This window comes from Babylonia areolata, chromosome 7, assembly GCF_041734735.1.
Source record: "Babylonia areolata isolate BAREFJ2019XMU chromosome 7, ASM4173473v1, whole genome shotgun sequence".
Lineage (NCBI taxonomy): Eukaryota > Metazoa > Mollusca > Gastropoda > Neogastropoda > Buccinidae > Babylonia > Babylonia areolata.
The window spans coordinates 40311097-40339074 of record NC_134882.1 but is presented as its reverse complement, the minus strand read 5'-3'; the positions used below and the strand labels follow the sequence as shown (position 1 = coordinate 40339074).

At 40.6% G+C, this 27978-nt stretch overlaps 1 protein-coding gene across 2 annotated transcripts; it reads left to right on the top strand.

Moving 5' to 3' along the window:
- On the top strand, positions 1–27923 carry LOC143284030 (uncharacterized). Of its 2 annotated transcripts, none has more exons than XM_076590598.1 (17): positions 1–87; positions 2375–2521; positions 5587–5679; positions 7125–7192; positions 7997–8154; positions 8495–8533; positions 9370–9530; positions 10134–10192; positions 10695–10784; positions 11683–11745; positions 12519–12637; positions 15873–15978; positions 17176–17349; positions 17850–17986; positions 18499–18619; positions 20722–20847; positions 21437–27923. In XM_076590598.1, exons 2-17 carry the CDS (start codon positions 2464–2466, stop codon positions 27080–27082), a joined length of 7218 nt encoding a protein of 2405 aa, XP_076446713.1. In that variant the 5' UTR covers positions 1–87; positions 2375–2463; the 3' UTR covers positions 27083–27923. The 2 variants fall into 2 exon arrangements, with proteins under 2 accessions (XP_076446713.1, XP_076446712.1); XM_076590597.1 differs by having other exon boundaries at positions 7122–7192.
- Positions 27924–27978: the final 55 nt, after the last annotated feature.

The following is a 27978-nucleotide window of genomic DNA, read 5'->3' as shown; positions in this document are numbered from 1 at the left end:
TGTAATTTCGCCATGATGGCGGCAAACAACTGTGTGGTGACAGATTTCTAAAAATGATTAATCACTTCAGCTCTGTTTTGTTTCATGGTATGTATATGTTTTCTTCTTCTTTTGGTATTTATTGACGCTGTCAAATAAATTTGAAGGAAAGATTGTTTCACTGATCGGTTTGTTGAAAAAATATATCTCTGAATAAGTAATGAGGTTACTACAACGTCTGCGTAGGAAAAAAACAGATTGCAAACTAAAAAGCGCAGAAACTTTCTGTCGCACGAAAAAAAAAAAGGTATTTTCTGTAGAATTAATCACTGTGTGAAAGAAAAAAGATTTGTTGAACATTTAACGCCATTTTTACAAGTGTATGCGCAACTAAAACGGACTCAGACAAGCCTCGTTGTAGTCTGTAGACCATGCTGAGAGTGAGACTGAGGACGTCAACAAAACCACAGTCTGAAACTGGTGAAAGTGTGTGTGTGTGTGTGTGAAAGGAGGGAAAGGTGTGTGTGTATATGTGCATGAAAATTAAACGGTGTTTTGATGGACGCAGATTAAAAAAACACAAAAAAAACAACCACCACCAATCAAGTGTGTGTACACGTGTGTACACATGTTCGCATGTGTGTGTTCTTACAAGCATGCATGGGAATGCGTGTACTCCACCTTGTGTGTGTATGTGTGTGTGTTTTCTTTCATTCATTCTTTCTTTAGTTTAACATCTTTTCACTGTTAAGTGATATTGGAAGGGGGGGGTGGGGGGGTTATGTAGTATGTGTACACGTGCGCATTGGGGTTGGGTGTGTGTGTGTGTGTGTGCTATGTGTTTGCATATGTCTTTGTCAGTTTGTGTGTGTGTGTGTGTGTGTGTGCGTGTGCATATATATATATATATATATATATGTGTGTGTGTGTGTGTGTGCATGTATATATGTGTGTATGTGTTATTTTATTGTGTATATATATATATATATGTGTGTGTGTGTGTGTTTCTGTGAGTGTGTATGTAAAATATACTACTTTTACTTGGTATTCAATTATCAAGATACGTGCATGTCTGTTAGAGTATTAAGTCTTTCTATATTAAGGTATGTTATACTTATAGTATAACTCATGCACACAATGCTTTGTTACTGTGGTATGCTATAGCGTACTGCGAATTTAGAAATTGATAGTTCATAGGGTAATGGTTTTGTGTTAAACTAAACGGCACAGCTCTGTTCTTCAGTCACCCCAAAGTGCACCCATACTTTTATTGTGGCTGAAAATGCCTTTGAGTTCAGTACATGCGAACGTACAGTCACCCTTCTTGCTCGCTCTCTTGACAAGATGACGTCTCTGACAACTCTGGCAAGTACTGTGGCTCAAAGTCAAATGCAGACTGATTCTATAGTGGATATACCCTGTGCATATGCATTTGCCTATTCCATTGCTGCAATTAGGAAGTGTCTGTGGTTACAAAAGACCACATTTGTAAAATTTCTGTTATGTGAGAAAAACTCAACCCTTTTAGTTTTATGTCAGTTATGAAAAACATATTATTTGTCAAAATATGATAAATCAGTCAATGATACTGATAGAGTGCTTTGAAACTTTGCCAAATGTTAGTCCATTCTATTCTTTATATTATCACAAAATTTCACAGCTGCATGTAACTGCATTCTTTTTTTAATTTTTTTTTTTTTAATTTTTTTTTTTAAAGATATTTTCTTTGTAACATAAACAAACAGCCAGTACAGAGAGTATAATGAAGTCATCAGGCAGTATAGAATGAGTTGAGCATTTGTTATTGAATGTGAATGATGAAAAGAATCAAATTTTGAATTTTTTTTTCTTTTATTAACTTCTACAGACCTGTGTGTGGAATCTGAGATGTATACAAAATTGGAACCAGCATGTGTGCACACACACACATGCACACACACACACACACACACATACACACACACATTCACACATGCTGGCACATGTACTCACAGACATAGACACACACATAAATGGTATCTTACACACACACACACACACACACACACACACACATTCACACACACACACACATTCACGCACACATTCACACATGCTGGCACATGTACTCACAGACACACACATAAATAGTATCTTACACACACCCATACACACACTCACGCACGCACACACACACACACACACACACACACACACACACACACACACACACACACACACACACACACACATATTCACTGACACACACATACCCACACTCACACACACACACACACACACACACACACACACACACACACACACACACACACACACACACACACACACACACAGAGACTTGCACTGCATTGTGGATTTTTGTTGATGTTTCGTTTCAATGTTTAATGTCTGGCAGGTTCTGTTGCTCTCAGCTGTGATGAGTGGATGTGATATACTCTGATATATCATATCTCTGGTACATACGCCACTGCGTCAGTGTGTGCCATGATGTCACCAAACAAGACCAAGAAGGGAGGTGTGGCTATCAGGGACTCGAGCCCTGGTAAGTCAGTAATAAAATTAACGTTTAGTGTATAAATCCATGACTGCTTGTTTGTCATATTTATAATATATATATATATATATATATATATATTTATGATTTTTGTGTGTAGGTATATGTACAGCTACAAGTAAAATCTGACCACTGCATCTAATTGGTTGTATGCAGCCTTTCAGTATCACATTATTAATGGCCTGTGGCTGTATGTCTGAAAACTATACTTTGACTGCTACTTGTTGCCACCTCTCACATTTGACACTTAGTAATAAATCCAGTATTTGATAATACAGACTTGATGTTCGATTCAACGTTGTTCCCAGTTAACCACCATACTGACAGCTGGCAAAAACCACTTGGATTCTAAATCTAATCCAGTGCTTGAAGATGAGATCACTTTTGGCTCTGAGAAAACATCATCCAGGGTCAGCAGAGCCATTTTCTTCCAAATTAATGAGATGATTCTGATCTTTTGGGATTTCAGTAATGCAGCTTATATTTGTGCAGCCTGTGTTTACCATAATTTTTGGCCTACAAGTCACTGCAGCACATAAGGCACACCTGAATTTAAGTAAAAAGTTATTTTTAACTTGTATTTCTAAGGCGCACACATTCAGTAGTCGCATGGCTGTAAAGTGAAAGTCCTTGGTCTCTGCTAATAGGAGATATTAATGTTTGAGTAGTCACGTTATCTGTGGAAACTGGATTGGATTTGGAATCTGACTGTTTTTGTCTGCTTGTTGACTCAGCTATGTTACTCCGTCTGTTTTTGTCTGCTTGTTGACTCAGCTATGTTACTCCCTCTGTCTGCTCTGTTATCTGCTGCTTTCTTCCTTTTTACTTTTAAAATTTATATATATTTTTATTTACAGTTTTACAGTATTCAGTCTAATGTACATTGTTGTGAAGTCTCAGTTCATTAACTTGCTCAGTCAGAATCCAGTCTGCTAGCCCAGCTTTTCAGTCCCGTCTGCCATTTTGCTTTGCGTTCTTCTGTTGAAGAATGATAACTTCACTTCTGATTTCTCTACTTTCATACCATGAATAAATCTCCAATTCAGACACTGCTTTTTTCATGGCCTAAGGTTGAACCGCGATCATGTTAAACTGAAATTTTGTGGAGCATGCGGTATGGTTTCAGTTTGATTCTGTGGTGAACATGAACCATCTTGAATCGAACAGTTGTAAGACTGAAGTGTTCTGTTCAGTGCGATCATGAGCGTTTATTATTTATATAATCAACAATGTGGTTGGAATGAAGTTTTCGGACACAGATCGGGCGCATACAGCATATGAGACGCAGAGGTCAGATTTGGGTTAAAAAAGTAGCATCTTACAGTTGTATATTATATGTATATATAATCTATTGCCCTATACTTATAGGCTAAAAATTATTCTATCATTGTGGTACTCTTTCAGTATCACTCTTTATCAGTGTGTCTGTCTTTGAATGCATATGTTTGGGTGTGTGTGTGTGTTTTCGTGTGGGGGTGGGTGAGGGGGATGGGTTGGGGGGAGGGGGCAGGGGGAGAGGATGGGGTTTTCATGTATACTACAGATATCTGGCACTTTTTAACGTGTCAGCAGCTTTTACACTATCAACCACTCTATCCTCTTGGACAGACTTAAAACTTCCTCTGGTATTCATGACACTGCACTGGCATGGATCGCATCTTACCTGTCAGATCATACACAGAAAGTGTGTGTAAATAGTGGATATTATAGTGTATCTGCCTTAAGATATGGTGTCCCACAGGGGTCCATCCTAGGTCCTGTTTCTTTTCGTGCTGTATGTGGCTCCTGTGTTGGATGTCAACAGTCATCATGCAGTATTGCTTGAGAGCTGATGACACTCAGCTTTATCTGTCGGCTTCCATAGATGGTGACTCAAACATGGGAGTGCATTGCTGACCTAAAGAACTGGATGACTCTCAATAAGCTGCAACTTAATGATGATAAGACTGAATTTATGATAGCCTGTCACCTGTTTCTGAACACCAGCAGCACATTTCAAATTTCTGTAAAGTTGCTTATTTGGAACTGTGTAGAAATACTAGAAATAAAAAGATAGAATCAGTTCTATCTGCCATTATCTCTCAACCGATGCAACCAAGGTCACTTGTATGCGCTCAGGTTCTCTCAAGATTGGATTACTGCAAATCTCTTTTGGCTGGCATTCCCAAATATCTGTTAGACTTCATCAAATTCAGAATAACGCTGCCAGACTCATTTGCAGAGCTTCTAAATTTGATCATGTTTCTCCTCTCCTTCAGTCTCTCCACTGCTTGTCCGTTTCTGATCAGATAGGCTATAAGCTATCCACTCTGACCTTTTCTGCAGTCAATGGATCTGGCCCCAAATATCTTTCTGAACTTTTCCAAATCTATACTCCATCTCGCCAGCTCTGTTCTTCCTCTGATTACTCGACTTCTCAGGATACCTCATGTCAGAAGTAAGACCTATTGACAGATCGTTTTCTTTTCAGTTGCCAAAAATGTGGAACAAGCTCCCTGGTAACCTCCGTCATTCTGATTCTCTTGGTTCTTTTAAATCTGGTCTCAAAACTCATCTCTTCCCTCAGTAATAAGTTCAGTTGTGGCAGGTCCACTTCCTTTGTGTGAGCTGTGCTTGACTGTGTGTGTATACATATGTATCATTGTATGTGTACATAACTACATGTATGTATGTATGTATATATATATATATGGATGTGTATTCACTATTTGTGTGTGTCTATGTATATTTCATTATTTGTGTTTGTGTGTGCCTGTGTGTGCTTATGTGTTTTGAGTAGCTGCTATGTACATATGTATGTTAAAATGTTTGTATGCATTGTGTGTGTGTGTGTGTGTGTGTTGTGTGTGCATGTTTGTGTGTGTGTGTGTTTGTGTGTCCAGTTTATTAGTCACATTTTGGTGTGTGTGTGCGTAACAATGATTGATGTAATGTGTTATGTAAACAAGTGTTTTTGTAAAGCACCTGGAACAGATTTCTGGATAGTGTGCTGTATAAGTATCCATTATTCTTCTTCTTATTATTATACTACATTCGTGCTTAATGTGTTACAGAGCCAGGTCCGTCCAGCTCCAAACGAGCCAAAAGATCAAAGATGAGTAGTGATGATGAAGACGATACTGTGTCAAAGACTAAGAGTAAGAAAGGTGAGAGAGTAAAACTGTATCAAAGTTAATGTTCATTGTTTGTGTGGTTGATATTATTGATTTTTGGCTCACATGGGTTCAACAAAGTCTGTGTAATAACCCTTATTTGGTTGTCCCTTTTTTTCCTTTTTTTTCTTTTTTTACTGAGTATATAGACTATATACACTAACAACTTTTATTAATTGTATATGAATTGTGTTTGTCTATGATATATTTTTAACAATTAACTTTTTCTGGAAATACTTAGTGTACACTGAATTTGGATTAGAAGAATAGTTCTTTACACACGCACCACTTACACAGTTACAGGGGTGTAATTATTCCGGATTAAACTGCATTTCGAGACTGCTAACAGTTGATCTCGGTTAGCTTCTGGATCAACAACATTTTCTAGATTGTTTTCGGTTTGTATTGGATTAGTTTTTGGTACAGGTGTGGTTTTAAGACATTCTATTTCTTGCTTGCTCTTAAAGTTAAAAGGTAAAGACATTATGGACAGACCACACAGAATGACTTTACATACACCAGTGACATGTTCATTGCATACCATTGTAATCTTAAAAGACATATTGTCTTAATTACAACTGGTAAGTAGGAGATCACAAAAAAGTATTTTACCCATGCGTTTCAGTTTTGTTTCTTGTTTTTAAATGAGCATGAATTACATATATTATAAGCCATGAAGGCTTTGCCTCGTGTTTTTAAATGCCTTACTCAGCATCACACTGAGTCAGGATTATGAGACTGACAAAGGTATAAGAAAGCTGTTTTAATCTTGGCAAGAATCAAGGGGGGTCCTTTTAGAAGAAAACCCAGCAAGCTGGTATCATAAGTAATGCAGAACTAGACAGTAGCAGACAAGATTTGTATTTTTTGCTCATCTGCATATCTTTTAACAGCAGTGTGTGCATAGCAGTAAAAGTACCTTGACACTTATCAACTCTACTATATTTAGGTTGGCTACATCTCATCCCCTTCGTGAAGTCACATCCAGATGGAAGCGCACAGCTACCATACATTTAGAAATTATAAGGATGTGTGCATGCAGGACAAGAAATTATTTGGCATGATCATTTTCTGACATTGGAAAATAACTGGTGTAGGGACATGATAGTTTTAATAGTTATCCATGTCTTTATACTTTATTTTTGTTATGAATATGCCCATGTTGTTATTTTGATACTAGTATTATCATTTCTAATATGTTCTGGTGAAAAATGTATTTTACCGACATACATTTTTATAAATGTAATTGACATAAGCTGACCTTGTTATAGTTCTAGTATTTGTTTTTCTAACAATATATGTTCTTGGTCTTGTGAAAAATGTAATCTTCAGACATTATTATAAATATAATTCATAATTGTTCTGATATTTCAGAGGAATGTCTCAACCTCCAGGTTTGTGTGGTGTTATCAGGCAGATGTTGTGTTCTGTTCCAGCAGCTCCGAGCAAGTATGTTTCAAAATCAAAACGGAGTCCTGGTTTTCCTGCTAAAATGAAACCAGCAGAGGTAAGTAGTTTCTTCTTGTTTGGTTTATATGTAGTGTTTTGATTGTGGATGGGACTTAACGATTCAGGAGCATATGTGTGTCTGGATATTCTAGTAATGTTTTTTTTAAATTCTGTCTCAGTGTGTTGCCAGATTAGTGAAATTGTTTTTGAAGTTTTTCAGGTTGGCAAGTTCAGTTTTATTACGCTAAGGTTTTAAACAGATGACACAATAACATTTTATTGTGTTTAATTTAAGAAAAAGGAAAGAAATGATCAAGGGAATGACATCAGCAGCAAAGAGAAAAATTGCAAGTAGATAGTGGAAAACATTTTAAGGCCTCTTTTCTTTTTCTATTTAAGTCTACAAGCAGTGATATACTTTACACAATTCACATATGTTTATGTTGTGAATAAACATGTGCAAAATGAATAACATTAATACTATTATGTTGATTAAAAGAAGACAAAAGTCAAGTGTATATATGTCAGATCTCTACCTAGACCGGACTTTGGTGTTTTACACCGCTCAGAAAAGGCACTTTTGATATGAAATAGCAAACAATGTCTTAAGGCAGTATGTCACATAGCAGCAGCTGTTTGTGTGCAAGATTGGAGGTGACATTCCCCCTGAAAATGGAGTATGACTGCCTACAAGGCGGGGGTAAAAACTGTCATACACGTAAAAGCCGACTTGTGATGGGAGTGAATATGGGAGTCACAGCACACAAACGAAGAAGGGGGTGAATTCTTCTGCTGTTTGAGTAAAAATCAACAGTATATATACATATAGATTATATGTTCTTTACAAATGTGCTTTGTACAGTTGTTCCGGAAAGACTTGATCAGTGCCATGAAGCTGCCTGACTCGGAGCCCCTGCAGGAAGGGTCCTACATCCTCATCTCTGACCCTTGGCGGCAGGAGTGGGAGAAAGGAGTGCAGGTCCCTGTCAACATGAAGGAGATACTGCAGACTGATGTCAGGTGAGGCTTGGGCACTGTGTGTGTGTGTGTGTGTGTGTGCAACTCTATTTCCCTCCGCTATTATATCTTATCAGTGTGATATGATGTAATTATTGTGCTCCATGACTGGGCATCAGTACTTTGAGAACAGTGAAGATATTTAAAACTCTGTGTGTGTGTGTGTGTGTGTGTGTGTGTGAGTGTGTGAGAGAGAGAGAGAGAGAGAGAGATAAAAAGAGAGATTCTGACCAGCTGATTCCATTTATCATACTTTAATCAGCAGATACATTACTTTTTATTTGAATTTGATGTTTATCACCTGATTTGTACATGTGAGTTATGTGATGTTTTTCTTCCACAGGGAAATTCGGGAAAAAAGTAAAACAGGTGATTTCAAAATGTGAGTACTGAGAAATTGAATAGTGGTAATTGTACTGTCTATATGAATATCTTATGATCTTTCGTTTCATCTTGAATCTGATTATAAATTAAAAGTGTAAGTATTAAAAGTGGATAACAACCATTTTGATATGACTGTTCCAGGCAATAATAAAATTGTTTTTTCTTTCTTCTTTTTTGTGCTTTTTTTTGTTGTTGTTTATGACAAAATAAGACTTGTCAGTGCTGCTACAACTTGTACAAAGCATGCTGTTCAAGCAAGACAAACGACTTATTGCAGAATGTGTTGGGCTTGTTCTGCATAACCTGTGTCTGTGTATGTGGACATTTTGAACAAAGACATAGGCACTGTATGACATTGTTATTTTCAAACTGAAAGTACAATCAAATGCCAGCAAGTAAAAGCATCCAACTTCCCCTGAGGCAGCAGGATTTGGAGTCTAGTCAGGTTTGATGGACACAAGACAACTTAGAAATTTAAGAATCTAGTCTTGTAATATAAACAAAAAAATTACAGGTGTTTTAGAAGAATGTAAAATTATGTCATTTATAGTTACAATTGATTCCATCCTTTTTGTGACAGATATGTAGATTTGCTGCATTCCACTTATTATTTGTGTGTGGCTTACTGTCACTGACACCAGCTTTAAATTAGAATCTGAGAGTGAGTGGATGTGGAGGGGAATCTCATGGGTTACTGAATTGTTGTCATCTGATCAGTTCTGTATATTCAGTAAATATTGCCATTTCTTCTCAGGAAATGAAAGTACAAATATTTTTTACTGATTACAAATATCCTGTATGATTCATGTGTTTGCATTGGCCCTTTTTCTGCAGACCTCATAAACTGCTGCATGAGCGTGTGGACAGTATGTACAAGAAGGGTCTGCATGAGCTGACTGGCATGCAGCAGCTTTCAGAGCAACTGGTGCGCTATGATCTGGACGATCTGGATGTCTGCTGGCTGGATGAAGTCAACTTTACACGCCGGGAGATGGGTGCGTAGATTGCCAGCCCATGAAATCATGTCAGAAGATTGCTTGTTTTAGTACATTTACTGATTTGTGAATGTATGAAGTAAATGGCTTGTGTACTGTATAGTTTGGTTTATTACTTGGTGCTTCTGTTACTTTTGCCATCGTCCTATCCTTCATATAAACTTCTTGGCATGTAAACAACTCTGTGCATTCAGGTCATCCAAATTGCAAGGTACTGCAGTATTATCTGCCTTCAAAGGAACTATAGAAGTTTTAGAGGTCCCTCAAAGATAGTCTTTTGAAAGGAAGATCAGTTATGCTGGTGATGGCTGCAAGCTTATGTGGAACAAATGAAATTCTTACAATGATTCACACCCTCTTGTTTATAATGGATGGAACTGTGGAACACAAAGACCTATACTATAGTCAAACTGAGCTTTGTTTGGTGCATGGATGTGTGTATGTGTGCACACATACTTGTCCATATATATGCTAATTCAGTTGCCTAGTAAAGCTGATGTGTTTGTTGTTCATGTTGTGTGTGCATATACTTAATAGTTGTAAGCCTTACCTTTTTTTTTCTTTTTCGTTATTAACGGTGGCATGGTTGGTCTGGTGTTTCAGGTCTGGATCAGATCAATGAATGGAACATGGAGCGGGTCATGGAAGCTCTTGAAAACCAGGTCAGTAGTTGTCTTTTACTTAGTGGTTTTATGCACAGTATTTTGTGTGTATGTTTAGAATTTGAGTTGGGGTTTTCTGTTTCATATTAGAACTTTTCATGTCTCTTAAATATTCTGTTGTGAAGGGCAATGCTTGAGATAAACCCAAACAGAATGAGCAGTGTGCACTGTGAAACAAAACAAAACAGTGATGGGTCAGGGGCAGAGAACTTGAGCAGCACACAGTGACAGTGAAAGTTGTTATTGCAGTAAAATAGTGTGTGATGAATTAATTGTGTCAAATCAGTTTTTCCAATGGTGTATTCTTAAGAATGGAAAAGTATAATCACCCATACTATTTCTCCATAAGATCATGTGATTGTGAGTGTAGCTGTCAGTTAGTAATCATTTTCTGTCTGTTGTGAGGCAAGGTCTAAGTGCTTAAGAAAAATAATGGAAAAGATTTTAAATTACAGTTGAAAAATCAAATTGGAAAGTAATGATAAGGATTTTTTGATTACAGTGCCATGAAAAGATGACAGCTGTGATGAAGACTGAGGAAGGAATGGGCATCGAATATGATGAAGACATTGTTTGTGATGTCTGTTGTTCGGTGAGTTTGTTAGTGTTCTGGTGTGTGTGTTTGTGTGTGTGTGTGTGTGCGCGTGTGTGTGTGTGTGTGCGCGCGCGCGCGCGCGTGTGTGTATGTGTGTTGAAGCTTTTCGAATTCTGAGTGCCATTTTTAGTGCCCTTGAATTCTCTTGAAAACCAAGAAATGTTGAAGTATATGCCTAGATTTGAAAAATGTTGAAAGCTAAGTATTTGTCACTAAAAAGGGAAAGAATGATTCAGTTACTTGTGTGTTGTTTGAAAGAATTAGAGCAACATTGTTTTGTCAGCCTGATTTCCTTTTGAGATAAGCAAAACTGCTTCAGGGACATGGAAAAAGTTTTGATTTGTGAGCAATGGACAAGAGCACTCTTTTCAGTTACACAAAAGGAAGATAACACATGCAGCTGTTGACAGCAAGCACAATAGCAGCCACAGTACACATCCATGGTGATGGCACCTTTTGCCACTTGTTCAGTATAAGTTTTCAGTTTTTGCCACCTATCAGTTCATTAGTCGATATTCATATGGCATAAAGGGTAAGGTGTTAAAATAGGATGTTTTGTGCGCATTGCACCAGGTCACTTTGCTGGCTCCAAGGGGTCTGACATTCCTGTCCATTTGAACCCAGACTTTTGTGTGTGCGTCTCACATGCACATGATGAGAGAAGTTTATGACTGATATTTTAAGAACTGAAGACATTCTTATTTGAAACTGGATAATGTTTATCTGTTAAAATTGACACTTTGCGGGCATCAGATTTTCAACTTGTCAGTTAGCAACGTGGAAGGTTAGTAACAGTATTGCATTTATATGGTGATCATTCAGTGTGTTGGAAATTAAAAGATTTATGATTTTTATCCCACTGTATTCAACTGATGCAGTGTGTATCTGTGTGCAGCCCGACAGTGAAGACACCAATGAGATGGTTTTCTGTGATGGGTGTGATGTCTGCATTCACCAGGTCAGTCTCACTTATTTGTTCGGGGCTTTAGGAGGGAGTGGGGTATAGGACATTTCTCTGAACTTTTGTATGCCTGAATAAACTTGCGAATGATTGTGAGCCTGCACATGTGCATATATGTTTATCTCAGTTTGCGAGCATGTGTATGTGTGTGCTGCATCTCTGTATCAGCAAGCAAGAAAATGTGGCATGGATCAGGATTTTTGCCTTGTTCAAATACAGGTCTGTATAGAATTGAATACTTTGTGATCTAGACCTGACCTGGAAAAAGCAGTTATGGCAATCATGATAATGATGACCTGGAGGAAAACACACTAAAGTTGTGGTTCAGGGACCCTATTCCAGCGATCTATAGCTGTGACCTGGTACAGGCAGCAGCAGCATTGTGATTGTTCTTGTCCTTTGAAGTTATCCAAAGTCATTCAGCTCTTCCTGCAGAAAATCTGTTGTCACTGGCCAGGTCATTATAATAGTTATGTCAGAGTGACCATCAGAACAGCAGAGGAGGCAGCTGACTATTTGGGCTAGAATTTGATTATAGTGGAGGGTTTCTTATCCAGACAGTTGGCATTGGGTTGATTCCCCAAGGCCAGCTAGTCATCAAGACTCCAGCACTGAGAGCCAGTGCAATCCTGCCTACACTTCTCAAAAGATTAACCATTGATCATACAGTTCTCACATAGCTGTTGGTCCAGCTGCAAGCTTATGTCAATCTCTGATAGTGTTGGGACAGGTTAGAGAAATAACAGTAAAGGGAATGGTGTGTGTTGCAGGCTTGCTATGGCATCCAGTCGATCCCAGAAGGCAGCTGGTTGTGTCGCACCTGTGCCCTGGGTGTCAAGCCAGAGTGTATTCTGTGTCCCAAGGTGGGAGGGGCCATGAAGAGTACAAGGTACCAACTGTTTCTTCGGCTTGATGTCTGTGGTACATTTGTATGTCTTGTCAGCAATTTGAAAGACAGGATCTGGGGAAATGACAAGAGAATGTGAACGCACGTGTGTGTGTGTGTGTAGAGAGAGATGTGTATATATATATGCATACACACACACCTGTGTAGATGTGTTAATGACTGTGTCCTCTTATTTGCATTTTTGCGGAGGTTCGGGACGTTCTTAAAATATTTTTTATTTGTGAGATGTTCAGTTCAGTGAATACTGATCTTGGAACAACAAAGTTTGGACAGAATTGTTGTGGATCAGTAGAATATAACAACCCCCCCGACCCCCCTTGCCCCTCCCCCAGTCCCTCCTACACTCCCCACACGGTGGCACAAGGCAGCACATTTAGTTTATGCGCAAAGCGGAGGGGAGGGGGGGACAGCAAGTGAGCGTGAAGCGTTGGAAAGGTGATAGCCTGGATAGACACACGGGCAGTCTATGGGGGCAGCACTCTGCCGCACCACTAACTTCACGCTATTCTCAGCAGAGCGCGTTTTACACAGGGAGTGTGTACTGCTGTGAACAGCTCCACTGCTGCTGATAAACTGTCAAAAACAGGGTGATGTGTTTTTAAAAAAATGATATTCTGTGTCAGAATGCAGTAAGTAGGGTGCTATGGGTGTGAATGGATGTGTGATTCTCTGACAAATTTAACAATACCAAACATTAGTAGGTTTAATTTCCTTCATGCAATGTACAAGTGGTACAAAACTTAGCAAGCACACGAACATTCTGTTCAAACTGAGGAACACACATGAAACGCAGTTCAAATTCACTCGGTGTTGTGTGTGTGTATCGTTTCGGTTCGAGATAAACCTTATATCATGATATACGTGCATGTCTCCACAATACAACTGGAAGGGAAATATAGACAATACTTTTACCTGGAGGTGGCAGACCACCCCAAAATTAGTGTCAGCATTTAACACTCAGCTCCACTGAGAACTGCTGCCAGCCAACTCAGTTTCACACTTCTCTCAACACATGGGAAAAGAGACAGACAGACAGACACATATGCAGAGACAGACATACTGAGAAACAGAGGCACGTGTACAGAGAGAGAAAGGGGAGAGACACAGAGAGAGAGAGAGAGAGACGCACAGAGGGAGAGGGAGAGAGAGATTTATACTGACAGATGTTTTGCGTGTCAGTATGTGTGCCTTTGCTTGTGACATGCATTTGGTCATTCTAAAAGGTACACCTTGATGATACCATGCTTCTAGTAAACAATCACAATCTGACATGCTGACATGCATTTGTAACTTGTAAATAATAAAATACATTCCTTCCTGAACTTATAAATCCGTATGAATCCTTGTTTGCAGTTGGTAATCCACTCAGTTGAAGTGCGACACTAAACTCAAACATTTTTTCCTTTTTTTTTCTTTTATGTGTGTGTGCTCAGGAGTGAGGGATTCAGGGTGGAGAAAAGAACAGGGCTGAAAATGTCTTTTGTTTTTTATTTTTTTTTTATTTGTGCCATGATTCTCCTGCTTGGGGGAGACAATAGTCTTGTGCTCTTGCATTATGACACATAGTTTGTCATCTTGTGACTGGCTCCCAAATACTTTCTTTTTGAGTGAATTGACGACCGCGTGTGTTGCCTCCCCTCTTGTTCCCTGTGTAGAACATTTATTTATGGCACATACAATCCAAACAACTCATGTATTCACTGAAGGTATGCTGTCCAGTCAGCAAAGCCACCGCCACAGCACCAGATTCCATTTTTGTTGGCACACACACATATTTAAATCAAATAATTGAATGTAACATAAAAAACGCAGACTGTTTGATAAATTACATGACACACTTAAAGTTCACAGTCACTGGGGTCATCAAAAATGACAGCAAACTTAAATGTTTGTGTACGAATACAATGGCATGAAAATCACTTGAATAATACACCTTTCTCTGCTGAAAACATAGGCACAAAGAAGCCCACGCGCGTTGCCCCCCCCCCCCCCCCCCCCCCGATCCCAGTGGAATCTAGGTCAGCAGCAGTGCTCCTGACCGCTCATTGAACTCTGGAACTAAATAGCTCTGCTGGAAGCTAAGTGGCACAGCTGTGCCCACGTCTTTCCTGTATGGGAGTTTGGGGGATGAAGACGGGAAGAAAACCAACAGTACAGGAAAGTGGATATTTTCCAGAGCTACTGGAATGGAGGAGAGTCTCTGTTTTTATTAACAAAAGTTTCCAGGGCTGCACCAAGTATTTCAAAGAAAACAAGAAAGGCAAGGCCTTCAAGACTCCCTTGTGATACACTTTAAAAAAAAGTCCATGTTTTTATGTATTGAGTATAATGCATTTACTGTTATATTTATATTTTTTGTATTCTCTAAACTTGGCACTTTGATCTGATATTCGACCCAACAAAGGATCTGTCATTATTATCATTTTTTGTTCAAACAGGAACTTCTTTTGCTAAGCATGGAAGTTTTATTTATTGCAAACGCTTTGGTGTAGATAGCAGAACAAGGGAAATTACTCTGCTGGGGAACTTAGTTTGCTTTAAACTGATCTTTCTCATCTTAAACATTACATTTTGAAATTATACTCAATACATAAAAAGCTTGGATTTTTAAAACAAAAATGTGCATCACAAGTGAGTCTTGAAGGCCTTGCCTCTCTTGTTTCAAAATGTAATGTTTAAGATGAGAAAGATCAGTTTAAAGCAAATTAACTCCACTAGCATTACAGAGTAATTTCCCCTTTTTACTATGTGCACGAAAACGTTTGCAAAATAAATAAAAATTCCATGCTTAGCAAAAGAAGTTCCTGTTTGAACAAAAAATGATAATAATGACTGCTCTAGCTGTTGGGTCAGAATATCAGATCAAAGTGCCAAGTTTAGAGAATACAAAAATTATAAATATAACAGTAAATGCAGTTTGCATATAATTAGGCTTCATTCTTTATTTTTTTGTGCCAATCCCAGAAGCGCAATATTGTTTTAAACAAGATGACTGGAAAGAACTGGATTTTTCCTATTTTTATGCCAAATTTGGTGTCAACTGACAAAGTAGTTGCAGAGAAAATGTCAATGTTAAAGTTTACCACGGACACACAGACACACACACACACACACACACACACACACACACAGACAACCAAACACCGGGTTAAAACATAGACTCACTTTGTTTACACAAGTGAGTCAAAAATGAGGTGTTATGATTTGTTCTGATCAGGAGTGGTACCAAGTGGGCTCACGTCAGTTGTGCTCTGTGGATTCCGGAGGTCAGCATTGGTATACCAGAGAAGATGGAACCCATCACCAAAATATCCAATATTCCTGTGAGTGTCTTCTTCATCCTATCTTTTTGTGCATGTGTGTGAGTAAAAGGATTTGGGATAAGGGACACTGTTGATTTGTCAGATCCAAAGTGTGTAGACTGATCCATGTGTATCTGTGCAGTACACCGCATATGGTTTAAAAAAAAAAGAAAAACAAAAGAGGGGTAGAACAATAACCCATGCACAAACAGCATGCTAGACAGGCCTTTTCTATATAATGCTACAGGAAAGAGAAAGGCTGGGGAGCCATTTACATGCTGATGCAGATGCTAGCTATATATTAGGACGATTTGGGGACCGAAACAAGTAGACAATGTCCATAAATAAAAAGATTAAATCACTTACACTTAGAACTAAAATAAATGGCAAAGTCTGTTGGGACAGAGACAGGTAGACAAGACAGGTGGCAGGAAAGAGATGAAAAAATTAGAAATGTTATAACAAACAGATGAAAACAAACAAATGAATAAAAAGAAAATGGCCTCTTTCAGCAGCAAACTTGTTGATACACATGCGCGCACATGCATGCACATATACACATACACAAACTCACTGCATCTAAACATGTTCAACCACCTGTAAGTCATGATTCTTCAGATATCTTCTGGTCTGTGCTTGAATCCATCAGGGGTGCAATAGCTGAATGGTTAAAGCGTTGGACTTTTAGTCATGGGGGCATGTTGGGTAAAGGGTGGCGATTTTTCCGATCTCCCAGGTCAACATATGTGCAGACCTGCCAGTGCCTGAACCCCCTTCGTGTGTATACGTACGCAGAAGATCAGATACGCACGTTAAAGATCTTGTAATCCATGTCAGCGTTCGGTGGGTTATGTAATCAAGAACATACCCAGTATGCACACCCCTGAAAATGGAGTATGGCTCCCTACATGGCGGGGTAAATAAATGAAACAGTTATACACGTAAAATGTTAAATGTTACATGTTTGTCTGAGTGTGTATGTGTGTGCATGCCTGAAATTTGATTGAATGACACAGGAAACAAATGATGAGCGCCCAGTGGCAGCCATCATTCGGCTCTACCCAGGCAGGCAGCCTGTTGTGTAAATGACCCCTCGTTTGTAAAGCGCTTAGAGCTTGGTCTCCGACCGAGGATAGGCGCTATATAAGTATCCATATCAGTCAGTCAATCAATCCATGTAAAGAACATGTGAACTCTATTGATTGAGTGTTGTTTCAGCCAAGTCGTTGGGCCCTGGTGTGCTGCCTGTGCAAGGAGCGTGTTGGGGCATGCATCCAGTGCTCTGTGAAGACCTGCAAGACAGCCTTCCATGTCACGTGTGGCTTCAGCAATGGCTTGGAGATGAAGACGGTCCTGGATGAGACTGACGAAGGTGATGGAGTCAAACTGAAGGTTAGCAGGCTGTTTGATTGGTAATATTTTTATTATTCATTTATTGATTTATTTTTTAAATATATATATTATTTTAAATATGTCAAGGATGTCTTGCTATTATGATCTCTAGTTTTTGAGTCTGGTTTGTGTTAAATTTGATTATGGATTAGGTGATATGGTAGAACTTTGTAGCAGTAATAAATTTGTCGACATTTCATTGTAAATGTTGAGAAGAATTGTGTAACATCATCATGTGTTTGAACTCAAGGTTAAGTTTGCTAGTAATGCAGATAAAATCATTTACACATTCAAGTATGTACTTGTGCTAGTTTGTTGCTCATAAACACTGGAAGGAATAATGCAGTAAGAAAACACAGACTCCTAAGTTGCACTTGTGGCTTATCATGGTCAGGAGTGTTACTATTAAGAGCTTTTGATTATTGGCAGGTTAACAAGTTTTGTTTTTTCTTGTCTTTTGATGTTAATATGGAGTTTAGGCAATTAGTATTTCCCGACAGGCGTACTGTCCCAAGCACACCAAGAAACGAGAGCGCGGTCACTCAGAGTCTGACACCGATTCACCTCGCAAGGACAGCCCACCCACACCCAAGAAGGAGATGACTCAGCAAGAACGCGAAAACCTTCGCGCCCAAAAGTGAGCATATTCTGTTTTGTCTTGAATTATGTTGTTGACAGTGCAGTGTTTCCCGGTAGATTTTGTTTTCCCTTGAACTGTGCATGTGGCATGTGATTTGTATGTATGCTGGTGTGTGAGTGTCTGTGTGTGTGTGTGTGTGCATTGTAAAAGTGTTGTCACTTCCAAAGCTTGCTTCCATATGCAAAAGAATTAGACACATTGCTGTAAACATATTCCTAAATGTAAGTGACTATGTTTGTGCAAAAAACAAATCAGACATTGTGATCTTGAAAATTTTTTTGTTTTTTGGGGTTTTTTTTCTTTATAGAATGTCAGAGAAATAGGTAAATTTAACGTTTCCAGTACAATATGCATTATCTATGGGTCGAATTATTTTCAAGATAATGAACAATTTTTTTTAAAGGTAAAAGAAATTGATTGTGAGTCTGCTTTTATGTACATGAATAAAAGATTTAGCGCATGTGAATGCTATGTGAGAGTTTGCATGATGTAATGCATATTGTACGCAGACTGAAAGGCCTGGAGGAAGACTTCCATACCCTTGTGGATGTGCCTGAGATCTGCACATCTCTGCAGCTGGACAGGGAGATTGTTGACCTAATCTTTGTCTACTGGAAGCTGAAGCGCAAGGTACTTTTTATCTCAAAATTGTGCTACGCTTTTCATTTTATGGAAAAGTATTTCATGAGACCCATAGTTTCTCAGTTGCACTTTTTAACCCTCTTGTATTCAGATTCTCTGAGGCCAAACTCCCCTAGATTTTGAATTCTTTTGGTGAGTTTAGCCTCAAAATGGGTATGTATGGTTCACGCTTCACCACAACCAAGAATAAACCTCTAGAGTCATGAAATTCGGCAGGTATGGTCATGAGGCTTTGTTCTGTCATGTGAGCGAGATTCTGTGTGTCTAGATGTGAAAGGTTGTGTCTCTGTCACCAAATGTCACCAAAAATGTCACATGCGATGATGACAGTTCTAATACAGCACACCAACATGCAGTTATTCCATGCACATGCACGTTAGTGTTGTGAAATGAAGCTGTGGCCTACCTGAGATGATCTGTCTCCTGTCTGCCAGTACAGTCCCCACAGGTAATCCAAAGAATGTCACACAACCAGTGTCAGCTGTCACAACTGAAGAGTTACTGGAGATAATTTCAAGCACAGTTCCATGTTGTTCTTATGTCACTGTTCTAAGCACTTTGTACAGATCTGTTTATATATGCACACAATGTATAACTGTACAGTAAGGATAGTGAGTAGAATGTCACTGCTAAGTGTCACAGAGTCACCAAAACTACAGGTAAGCACACACACACATAAACAAAAACAAGCTAGCTTGTCCTAATGTTGAACCACATTCTGTCCATGGTAATCACAGAAACAGTCATTCCTGTGGAAGCAGAGAGGTACCTGACAGAAAGAACACATATACGATGTTTCTACCCCTCGTCCCTTTGCTGTCCTGCGATCAGCACAGAGAGATAGGCCCACATTTTGTCAGGTGTTTCGAACCATAGGGGGTCAGGTGTGCCCCGGGCTGCTTGTTTTTGTCGGGCATATCTGTTGGTCTCTTCTGCTGCAACTTGAAAAAATGTGATGGGTATAAGCAAAAAAAAAATAATCCAAAGGGGTGGCAGTGCTTGGCAGTGAATGCGCAGGGCCTGTCGGCTGCTGGAATGTGGCCACGTTGGTAGGCTGAGTAGCCGGTTGCCACGTGGTTTGCAGAGCGGCGAGTGGCACATTGTCCTCGGGATCACTTTCACCACTTTCTTCTCCTTGATCGGAACCTAAATGCACATCAGAATCTTCTTCTAATTCTTCACACTCTTCAGTCTGATCATATTTTGACACTTCTTCTAAAATAAGACCTAATTCCTCCGCTGAATAGTCCTCGAACTCACTGGTGCATGCAGACGACGCCATTGTGAAAATCGGTCAGTTTCATTCACAACTCTCCACACGCAGTTTCCCTCCTTTCTTTGTGAATGGAAGTGGTGCTAGCATCCAAAAATAGCGATGCCAGATTATTGGACTATAGTAGGGAACTTTCCACCAACTTTTAGTGCCTGTTGAGCATAGTCATGGCGTCAGCACATGATGGAAAAGTACCACACACATGCTGCCGGCGCCGGACGCTTTGAGGCGCAGCGCGTGAGCAGTGCCGGCTGCTACCGTTATCAGAAGGAGAGGAGAGGGTTAATAGTTTTGCAGTTGTGTTTTTAATTTTTGAGGGTACTGAATATACTTGGAAAAGGAAATCAGCTCAGACTTTGGTATGATTTTGCAGTTGCACTTTTTGATAAAAGGACTGAGTATACTTTGAAAAGGAGAACACAGAAATATAGTTGTCACAAAAAAGAAAAATGGTCATGAGTATGTTATTTTTAGTACTTTGTGATATCATGTGAGGACAGGGCACTTTGAGTGAACAAGTTTGCCTTATGTCTGTTGTGTTGTCTGATTTCTGATCAGTTACAGAATTGAATTAGTTTTGAGGCGTCTTCTGTTAATTGATCCTGATGATATATGTCTGTCCTCTAATTGTCTTCATGTGTGTGTGTGTGTGTGTTGTTTTGTTTTGTCGTTTTTAAATCTTTTTTTTATAACAAATGTTCACACAGTGCAAATGAATGAAACAATATAGTATTCTTTTTTTTTTGTGGTGAGAATTACAACAAAAAAGAAAGAAAGGAAAAACGCTGTTGCTGATGATGATATATTGGTGTCACAGTGCAACTGGGACAAGGCCTTGCTGACCCCCAAGACAGAGGAGGCGGACATTCTGGAGAAGCAGCAGGAGGATAGTCTCGTGGCACGCATGAAAATGTTTGTCCATCTTCGCCAGGATCTGGAGAGGGTCAGTGCTCTTTCTTTCAGTCATAGACAAGTCTGTGGATGATTTTTTTTTTTCCCATAAATTTTCTTTTTTGTTTCCCTGGATGACAACTTTTGGTTGGAAGAGGGGTTGGGTGTGAGCAGAGCAAAATTATGCATGGTTATGATTTTGTTCAGTCAGATTGTTCAGGAAACTTTTGTGTTTACATTGTAATAGAAAGCAGAGTTAAGTGTTCAGTGACTGCTGAGTAATGACTGTGGTGCTGTAAGAGGCAGTGTGGCAGTGCTTGTTTTGCCTTGCATTTAATCAGTGCGCAGTTGTAACAAGGTAAGCCTGCCTCAACCCTACCAGGGTCCTATGCAGTTGCCTGGGGCTTAAACAAAATTAAATTGCATTGAGGGAAGCCAGCAGATTGGAAGAAAAAAATCCTCCAGGAAAGTTGTGTTGAAACCCAGGCGGACTGTCCTCATTTCTTTGTGTCAAAGTATTGTGTCTGTCATGTTTCTTTTCATTGTTTGTTGCTAGCTTTGTCTTTTTTGTGTTGAATTTTGGTCTCTTGTTCTTGTATTCCTTTCCTGCTTCTCAGCAATCTTTATTTGTTTGTTGACAGGTGCGGAACCTGTGCTACATGATTGGCAAAAGAGAGAAGACCAAGCGACAGTTTTTCCGCTCCAAGGAGTACGTGTTCACCAGCATGGTGCGTGTGCTCCTGGACAAGTCTCTTCACCTGTCCAACGCTGATGTGGATGACATCGTTCACAACTACCACTTTGACTCCATCTATGACGACTACGGCCTCTCTGTGCAGCACCTGCCTCCTGAACCTTCCCAGGATGAGGATCAGCCAGCAGAGATGGAGATGAAGGAGGCAAAGGCGAATGCTGTTTGGGGGGAGGAGGAGGAGAAAGGAATCACTGTTGACAGCCAGCCGGAGGCGGAGGCTACTACTGCGGAAGAGGCGGTGGAGGAGAAACCCCCTGAGGAACCTTCCATTGTTGAGGAGGAGGAGGTGGAAGAAGACCCCAATGAGGCCTTGCCGCCTGGAGAGAGGTGGTCTGGAGAGTTTGTCAGGTCTGGCTTCTTCATGAGGCGGCGTCCCAAAATGTGGATGAAGGGTGCCATGGCAGCCAAAGGAAAGAAGCGGAAGCTGCCCCCTTTGCTGTCTTCTCCAGAGGCCTCTGCTCCGGCGGCATCTGTGAAGCTACAGAAGGTTCTGATTGAAGATGATAATGTCTTCACCAGTAACGATGAGTCGGATGAGGACAAAGAGAAGCTGGCGGCCGTGGTGAAAGCCATTGTGGACAAGTCTGATGACGACAGTGACCTGCCACAGCCTGTGCTTTCCAAACTGGTTGTGAAACCGCCAAAGAGTAAATCTCACCACCACCATCACCACAGAAAGCGCCACCGGGGGCGTAAACCCTGGCATATGAAAGAAGCCTTGATGCAGGACCTCCTTCTGAGCAGCAGTGAAGACGAGGACATGAAAGTGGAGCCTATTCCTGAGCATAGAAAGGAAAGCTGTGTTGTTCAGGAGGATTTGAGTGAGGTAGTCGATGTGGTTGGCTTTGATGACAACACTACAACCTCGCAAGATGTGATAGTTGATGTTGAAGGTGATGGTGGAGAGATGGACACTCTTCAGTCAGTGGACACTTCACAGTCCGATCACTGTGGAAAAGACCATGCTCAGACAGTTGCTGGTGGTTCTAAGCAGAAAAGAAGTGATCGGAGTGTTCAGAAACTATTTGACCAAGTCCGGAAAGAATCTGAAGAAGCAAAATCCCTACAATACAGTGAAAGAACTAAATTGGTCAGTGAAAAGTCCAGATGTGTGACATTGTCTGATGATACTAAACTGAAATCTAAACGGACTAAGCAGTCAGAGAGTGTAAAAAAATCTGAAGATGTACAAGAGAAATGGAACAGTAATATTTCATTTAATAAAGTGTCCAAAGAAGGTGAGAACAGTGTGAAGTCTGACAGCAGCAGCCAAACAAAGGTTGAATACAAAGAGTCGGATAACAGCAGCCAAACTAAACCTGAACGTAGAGACTCTGTCCACAGGAGGAGGTCAAGCAAATCTAAATTGAAATCAAGCTCCACAGAGATGAAGAATACTCAGGATGTCAAAGCATGTGAAGAGGGTGCAAAAGGAAAACATGATGCTCAGAGGAAACATGAAAAAAGTGAAGAAAAAAGAAAGCAGAGGGAATCTAGGCACAAACACCATGACTCATCCAGTGAGTCGAGGAGAAGCAGAAGAGAACATCGCAAATCAAGGCACACCAGTAACAATCTTGATTCAAGCACGTCAAGGCTTGCCCAGATACAAATTGACAGTGACAGGTTCGATTCTGACAAGTCTGAACCACCCCAAGAATTGGGTCGCAGAAATATCAGCCCCACCAAACCTGGATCTGTTCACGCATCATTGGCTGTGGATGACACAGGCACAGCCCAAAAATTCAGTCACAAGGAGAAGACTGATTCAGGTGATTCCCATAGTGTTCAGAAAGTTGGAGCATGTAGAGAAGAGAGTAGGAAAAGAAGGGACAGGTCTCAACCCAGTACAGATGCCAGTTTACTACCTTCAGCTGTGAGAGAAGGGGATAGACAAAGGACGAAGAAAGGAAAAGAGTTATCTGACAAAGTGAAAGACAAGGCGCTAGGAACAGCAGAGCCTGTTAAAAGTCCTTTGAAAGGGGCTGGTTTTCATAGAAGAAGCAGTAGTTCAGAACATCCAAACATATTTGAAAGAATGGAGCGTAGTACCAGTTCAAGTTCAGGACATTCAAGTGAACGGTCCAATATATTTGAATCAATGGAACGTCATTGCAGAGAAGGCAGTTTAGGACTTAAAAATGATGGGTCTGAGAGACTGAGAAGCCATCCCTCCATAGACTGGCCCAGACCAGTTGAGTTCCATCTTGGCACTTCTGATGAACCTGCCGAACTGTCACAGCAGTCAGGCAGCTGGTTTTCAGGAAGACTTTCTAGAAGTAGATCTCATGGTGATGAAAATGTGAAGACTTCAGGTAGATTCAGTCGCTCGTTTAGTCCATTGTTCGACAAATCCATGAAGGCCAACAGTGAACAGGTGGATGCCTGTGACGTGTTGGAATCAGTGGTAGAATCATCTGACACACAAGCCAGAAACAGTCCATTACATGGAGATGCAGGCAAGGTTTCAGACACCCGCTCTCCACTCCATGACAACACACTGTGTCTTCCTAGTGGGAACAGCCCCAGTGAGGATGTTTCCTGTCCTGCCAGTGGGGATGCCCCCTGCCTTGCACATGAAGACATGCTTAGTCTTTCCAGTGGGGGAACTCCTTTCTTGCCTGACCAGGATGCTCCCTGTTTGTCCAAAGAAGATAACCCCGATGTACAAGATGTTCCGTTTTCACCTAGTCCGTCTGCTCCTTCCCTGTCACATGAAAATGTGCCCAGTGAAAATGTTTCTTCTATAACCAGTGAAGAGGCACCAGGTCTGTCAAGTGAATATGTTCCTTTTTTCTCCGGTGATGATGAGAATGGTCCCTCCTTGGCTGCTGACGATGAGGATGTTCCCCATCTGTTTGGTAAAGATGAGAATATTGCCTTGTTGACTGGTGATGATGAGAATATTGCCTTGTTGACTGGTGATGATGAGAATGTTCCGTCCTTGGCTGGTGAAGATGAAAATGTTCCCTCTTTGGCTGGAGAAGATGAAAATGTTCCCTCCTTGGCTGGTGAAGATGAAAATGTTCCCTTGTCAACTTATGATCATGAGAATGTTCCCTTGTCAACTGTTGATGATGAGAATGTTCCCTTGTTGACAGGGGGTGATGAGAATGTTCCCTTGTCCGCTGATGATCATGAAAATGTTCTCTTGTCGACTGGTGGCGATGAGAATGTTCCCTCATTGACTGATAATGATGAGAATGTTCCCTTGTTGACTGGAACCGATGAAAATGTTCTCTTGTCGACTGGTGGTGATGAGAATGTTCCCTCATTGACTGATGGCTTTGAGAATCTTCCCTCATCGACTGATGAAGAGGAGGAGTTTCCTTCGAGTGACTGGTTGATTCTTGACTTAGATGATGAAAATGCTCCTGTGACTGTTGATGATGAAAATTTTCCCATGTCTAGTGATGATGAAAATGTTCCCCTGTTGACTGGTAATGATGAGAATGTTCCCTTGTCAACTGGTGATGATAAAAATGTTCCTTTGTCGACTGGTGACAATGTGAATGTTCCTTTGTTGGTTACTGAAGCTGCACCCATCCTGTCCAGTGACAGAGTACCATGTCTGGCTGATAATGATGAAGATGATGTGCACATCATGGATGGAAAAACAAGTGCTACAGAGGAACAAGTCAAGAATGAAAAAGAACACGACATTCAGAATGATTTGCAGGCTTACACTATTGGAGTAAACCAGGTTGAAACCAATCAGGAAGTCGAGACCAACAGATCCAGCAGTAATGAAATTAACTTGCATATCGAGACTCAAGGAGTAAATGGTGTTGACAGTACACTGTCAATGAAGACTGAAGGCGCTAACACCTTTGAAAGTGAGCTACAGCCGGCAGTTGAAGGAGCTGATGGTGTTCAAAGGGACCAGCCTGTGGAGGCAGAAGGAGCATACAAAGTTTGTGGTCTTTCAGCTGACCAGCCAGGCAATGTCAGTCCTGTGAAAAAAGAAGCTTACAATACTGGTACTGATACTTCTCCTGTTGTTCAAAGGAGCAAGCTTACCAGTGCATCTTACACAACAGATAAGACAGAGCATGTAGATTCATTGGAGAAACCTCCTATTGAGATTCTAAAAATCCCGACTAGCAGTCTGACAGAATTCAGTTCAAGGCAGCACAGAAAAAGAAGCCACAGAATGGAAGACAAAAAGAGTTTTACTCAGGTAGATCCATTCTACCAGAAGAGTTCAACTCAGCCTGAAGAGCATGATTACAGAAGCAAAGTTTTGATACCTGCAGAAAAGCGCTGCCGAAGAAGTAGTGTTCGCAATGAAGAAAAGCATGAAAACATTGAATCCTCTGGGGATCGGGTCAGACATCATCGAAAAAGCAGCCATGAAGCCAGATTGAAGTTGAGCAAAGTGTTGGCAGCCCCAGACAGTTCCTCTGATGATGATTTTGAACCAACTCAACCGATGGTATCGACGTTTCCAAAGCGTCAGAGACATGATCGACACAGCAAAAAAGTGGAGGTGAAACATCGTGGTCGGAACATGTCATCGGAAGATTTGAGTGAAGGGGAGGGCAGTGATGAAGATGATGCAGTTGAAAGGCCGAGAAATGAAAGACGAAGGTCCCATCAGTGGGACAGCAGGGAAAAGCCTCTGCAGAAAGATTTTGTGGCCAAGTCGGCACCCAGAACAGACACACTGAAGCCTGAACTGACCAAACTCCTGAAACCATCAGATTTGATTGTTGAAGACGATCTGGTTAAACGAGTTGAAGACAGCCTCTTGCGACGTTATCGCCACAGCAGTCGCCACTCACATGTCAATGGTGTGCGAGAGGACAAGCAAAAGGAGCAAAAGATGATACAGGCAGGCAGAGACTCCAAGAGAAAACCCAGATTGTTCATTGCTAAGGACTCTGACAAGTGGTTACGGTCATCCGGAGATGGTGGGGGAATGCCACTGACCAAACCACTGTCCAAAACAAGGGTGCTAAATGAAATAACTCCAGAAAGGAGTGGCAACTTCCAGATCAACTTGTTTGGGGCTCATTTCTCCCCACGGGGCAGTCTGAGTGGCTACAAGATCCCCAAGAAAAGCAGCAGCCAGTCGTCAGTCCCATCCATCCCATCCAGCCCTCAGGCTGTGTCCCCTACGTCTGCAGGACCGTTCGGGGGTGGTGCTGAGTTCAGCACTTTCAGGTCCTTGGCAGCAGGGAACCCCCATTACATGCAGGGTCACACCGAAGGGGCCGCCATTGAGAACACACCCCGAAAAACCATGACTGTTTGTGATGGTGCTAGTGACGTGGAAGCAACCTCCACAATAAGCAGTGACCAGTTAAACTTGGACAGCTGCCGTGACTATCGTTCTGGGTCGCCAGGCAGTGACACCAGTGTGGTGATGACCCGGGAGCCAGACTCCAGGGAGAGCACTCCTCGCCGCTGCACTCGCAGTCAGCTGGTGGAGGAACTGGCAGAGAACTCTCCCTTCCCCCATGGGGGTGGTGGTGTCAGCAAGATGAAACTGAGAGACAGCTGGCTGAAGGCTTCCAACTTCCCTTCATGACAGCAGCTTTGGGAGAAATCATGCTGATGCTATTTTAATGATGTGTGGCTGAAAGAAAGAGTCTTATCTGTCAAGCCATCCTGGTTTATTTGTCGAGTCATGCAGATGGTACTGTCACTTGCGTTCATGTTCACATGGTACTTCCAATGAAATTGAAACTGTATTGAAACCCACCTTTTGAAGTTTATGTGGTTTTACTTTCTGATGGAGGGCAGCTTTAGTTTAGACAAGTTTCTGAGATGAAAACTGACACTAATGCAGTGAGGGCTAGTGAAGGAAATATAAATTTACATTTGGTATGTAATTGTAAATATCAGTTTGTAAATTTTCCTCCCCTTTCTTCTTGTAGCAATCCAATTGTTCTGTGTTGTATGCAGTGTAATCACTAGCATTGTGGCAGATGTTGTATAGCAACATACAAACATGTGACTTGTCAGTCTTTCATGCTGCAGTATTATGGTGAATGAGTGTGTGCCAGTTCCGTTTTGTTGTGTGATTTCATTTTAAAAGTGGACATGAGAAACTGACAAGGATGGAAAAGTACAGCTGCTCCTTTTATTATTCTTTTGATTAAAAAAAATCATTAGATATTCTCATGCTATCTAAACATTACCAAAGAAAAGAAAGAATAAAAGGATTAAAAAAACAAAACAAAACAACAACAACAAAATAAAAAACCTCAGAAAATAAGTCAACAGCAAAAACCCAACAAACTTGTTACTTGCCAGAAGCAAGCAACAGAATGTCTTTAGCAAGCACATGCACACGTTAAAAAAAAAAAAAAAATGCATTGAAATGCAATCTTGTTCCTGAAATAAAGATTCCAGTCTTTTTTTTTTTTTTTTTTAGATAAATGCTCCATGCACATGCACCAGATTATATTCATCAAAATCTAT

What these genes read in the sequence shown, in the direction of transcription:
- LOC143284030 (XM_076590597.1), top strand. Translation starts at nt 2,464, where the DNA reads ATGATGTCACCAAACAAGACCAAGAAGGGAGGTGTGGCTATCAGGGAC. An exon ending in ATACTGCAGACTGATGTCAG is followed by an intron (nt 8,155 to 8,494) that starts GTGAGGCTTGGG and finishes TTTCTTCCACAG; the next exon opens with GGAAATTCGGGAAAAAAGTA. An exon ending in CTTTACACGCCGGGAGATGG is followed by an intron (nt 9,531 to 10,133) that starts GTGCGTAGATTG and finishes CTGGTGTTTCAG; the next exon opens with GTCTGGATCAGATCAATGAA.